Here is a 1,481-nt window from a genome sequence, read left to right as displayed (position 1 = left end):
GGTGCTTCTCCTGGTCTCCCATGCGGGTGCAGGGCCCAAGCACTTGGGCCATCCTCCACTGCACTCCCGGGCCATAGCAGAGAGCTGGCCTGGAAGAGGGGCAACCGGGATAGAATTCGGCATCCCAACCGGGACTAGAACCCGGTGTTCTGGCGCCGCAAGGCGGAGGATTAGCCTGTTGAGCCACGGCGCCGGCCGATTTGTTTTTCTTAAGCCGTATTTTTGACTGGACTCAGAGAAGACAGCCTCCGTCTCTTGGCAATCTGTCCCTGGCGATCTTCTTGGGCCTCCTTCATTCTCTTGGCCAAGCGTTCAGCATCGTCTGCAGCCTCCTGCTGTTCTTCTTAGTTCGCTGTTTCTTCAGAGCAATTCGCTGGCGTTTGTGTCGCGGGACACGTGGAGTCACCAGACGCTGAATCTTGGGTGCTTTGGTCCTCGGTTTCTTTCCTTCTTTGTTTGAGGGCTTCTTTCCTTCCTTCCTTCCTTCCTTTTAACAGGCAGAGTGGACAGTGAGAGAGAGACACAGAGAGAAAGGTCTTCCTTTACTGTTGGTTTACCCTCCAATGGCCTCTGCGGCCGGCGCAGGAGCCAGGTGCTTCTCCTGGTCTCCCATGGGGTGCAGGGCCCAAGCACTTGGGCCATCCTCCACTGCACTCCCGGGCCACAGCAGAGAGCTGGCCTGGAAGAGGAACAACCAGGACAGAATCCGGCACCACAACCGGGACTAGAACCCGGGGTGCCAGCGCCGCAGGTGGAGGATTAGCCTATTGAGCCACGGCGCCGGCCTTGTTTGAGGGCTTTCTTACAACATACTGGCGTACATCATCTTCTTTAGAGAGACTGAAAAGTTTACGAATTCTGCTGGCTCTTTTAGGACCCAGGCGATGAGGCACCGTGGTATCAATCAATCCAGGAATATCTTTCTCTCCTTCTTTTATAATAACCAAATTGAGGATTCTCAAATTGGCATCGACAATGCAGCCCTGAGCTGATTTGTGCTTTCTTTCTCCAGTATTCCTTGGTCCGTAACAGGAATTCCCCTTACTCAGCAGTAGGCGGACCCGGCCATGGGTCAGGACACCTTGCTTCATGGGAAAACCTTGTTTGTCATTCCCACCACTGATTCGGACCACATAACCCTTCCATTCTTCAGCCAGAGTGTCGGCAGCAACTCCTGTGGCTGTACACCTCTCATAAGAAGTGCGAAGTTTACGTTCATCGTCCACTTCAATGAGTTTCTGGCAGCCAGTGGTTGGGAAGGAGACATTCAGCTTCATTTTGAAGCAGCTAATTGCCTCGGAGGCACCAGAGAAAAGACCTAAATGAACTTATAATTCCATTTTCCATGATTTTTTTGAAGTACTCTTATAGATCACATTGTTGAAAGCTACTTATAAATTTATCATTTTGGTCACATAGGGCCATTAAAAAATTACCTGTTCTCTAGAGGGTTTCTTCATTTTATTACATAGGGAGGGAAA

General features: G+C 51.0%; 1 protein-coding gene across 1 annotated transcript; it reads right to left on the bottom strand.

Annotated features, from left to right (window-relative positions):
* Positions 1 to 209: 209 nt before the first annotated feature.
* LOC133768203 (small ribosomal subunit protein eS6-like) lies at positions 210 to 1,277 on the bottom strand. The gene is made up of 2 exons (XM_062202574.1): positions 867 to 1,277; positions 210 to 299 (listed from the first exon to the last, which is right to left on the bottom strand). Exons 1-2 carry the CDS (start codon positions 1,275 to 1,277, stop codon positions 210 to 212), a joined length of 501 nt encoding a protein of 166 aa, XP_062058558.1.
* Between the last annotated feature and the right edge of the window lie 204 nt (positions 1,278 to 1,481).

This window comes from Lepus europaeus, chromosome 10 (genome assembly GCF_033115175.1).
Source record: "Lepus europaeus isolate LE1 chromosome 10, mLepTim1.pri, whole genome shotgun sequence".
NCBI classification, from domain to species: Eukaryota; Metazoa; Chordata; class Mammalia; order Lagomorpha; family Leporidae; genus Lepus; species Lepus europaeus.
This window is presented reverse-complemented; position numbering and strand designations above follow the sequence as displayed.